At 33.0% G+C, this 1,763-nt stretch overlaps 1 protein-coding gene across 1 annotated transcript; it reads left to right on the top strand.

Moving 5' to 3' along the window:
- Window positions 1-397: 397 nt before the first annotated feature.
- Window positions 398-1,333, top strand: TRIADDRAFT_61581 (uncharacterized protein; the record flags this gene model as incomplete). The annotated part of the gene is made up of 2 exons (XM_002117546.1): window positions 398-1,094; window positions 1,296-1,333. 2 exons carry the CDS (start codon window positions 398-400, stop codon window positions 1,331-1,333), a joined length of 735 nt encoding a protein of 244 aa, XP_002117582.1.
- Between the last annotated feature and the right edge of the window lie 430 nt (window positions 1,334-1,763).

Here is a 1,763-nt window from a genome sequence, read left to right as displayed (position 1 = left end):
TCATTTAAGAGCATTAATAAGATTAATTAGTGTCAGTTGCTATGGAAGAATTTTTTATTACAGTACAACAAATAATAGACGGTAACAAATTAGTGCTACAAAGACTCCTACTGGAAGTCATTCAAATTCACAATTTTATTACCATTACATTAAGAAGCTCCGCTATAGCCCAAACTACGCATTGTAGTGCATTAAATCGATCTAGTTCGAATCTGTATCTTGCATACGTAGATTTATTAATTCGCATACAATTAATATCTAGCATCGTTTAGATCACTATTATCATAGTTTACTCCGAATTCCATCTTACTTGAATAGTGTGTGTTTAACTGACTGATGACCGTTTAAGATCCTTGAGATATGAATCATTAATGTTGTATTTTTATCCATAGCCATAATGATTAGAAAAGATTTGGCTTGGTATCAACAACTTTGTAAGCAATTTATAGATAACAACAATGACTACTTATACGACCCTAAGAATAAAATTACCTATTATGCATTGCAAAAAAGCGATATTTCTGAAGCAAGCCAAGTTGGTTCACAATGTATGGCTCGCAATCCATTCTATCTAGCCATTGGAATGTCTGCTGAAGAATATCTTAAAGATATTGTTGTAACATGTCAAATAGCTGCTGATGCTGGCATTTCAAGTGTAGCTCGAGATAGTCATGGAAATATGGTAGGAATAAATCTGGTCTACTCTTTATTCACAGCGATTAATGTTACGTATGGTCAAGAATCATTTGAGCGATGTGGTCAAAAATTTACTCCATTTCTAAATGCTCTTGTGCAACTACTTAAAACAACACCATGGCATGAATATGGAGATCCACAACGAATAGCGTATATTGATGATTTAGCTGTTCTTAAGAGCGCTTCTGGTATAGGTATTGGATTTATTTTGCCCGAAATTTCCGTAGCATTAGCTCAACGACAAGGTTATACCCATATTACCGGTATCACTACCGAAAAGATCTTGGAGGGAGATGCGAATGTACTTCCAAATTGGAAAGTTATTAACAGCATCGATGTAGCTAGTATAGCCGGAAACGATGGTAAAGAAAAAGCATTTGAATCCATAGCCAGGCAAGGTATACGCTCAATTCAGCTATATATGCTAGCATTGAATCCGAGTAAATTGTAATTATAGTGTTGATTAGACTAATTATATAGTAGAGTAACAGAAAGTAGGACTACAACTATTAGTACATGTAGAGATATTGAGCTCATATTATCCTGTATAGAAAGATTAAATTATCGCAAACTATAAAATTATTATGACAATTCTCCAGGACACCTGCGTTTGCAATGGAAACTATTTATTACTTAATACTTGTAAAGGAAAGCATTGCTAAAGTAAAAGTATTGAACTCCTTTTCTTAACCATGAGATTTTTTAATGCCATTTCGTAAAAAAATTTCATATTTTGGTTGTGTTCAATTAACGTTTCCAAGTCCTGCAGCACTAAATATTGTAGGTATAGCGTGGCTTAAATTATGACCAATTATCTCTCTACTTGCAAAATGGCATATAACTTAGGGCAAAATAAAAGTGTGTTAAAACATGAGCAAAGTCTTGTGTATTGTAACTAACTCTAAATACTTGGTAAGCGTATCAATTTTTATGCACACGCAATAAAATAGTTTCACCAGAAATTATGGCTGCTGTAATATTTTTGAGATACTTTGGCATAGCAACCAATAAAGTACCTACATACATCATCATAAATCTATATATTGTTTTATTCTGCTAATTTATAT

This window comes from Trichoplax adhaerens, genomic scaffold, assembly GCF_000150275.1.
Source record: "Trichoplax adhaerens TRIADscaffold_25 genomic scaffold, whole genome shotgun sequence".
NCBI lineage: Eukaryota > Metazoa > Placozoa > Uniplacotomia > Trichoplacea > Trichoplacidae > Trichoplax > Trichoplax adhaerens.
This window is presented reverse-complemented; position numbering and strand designations above follow the sequence as displayed.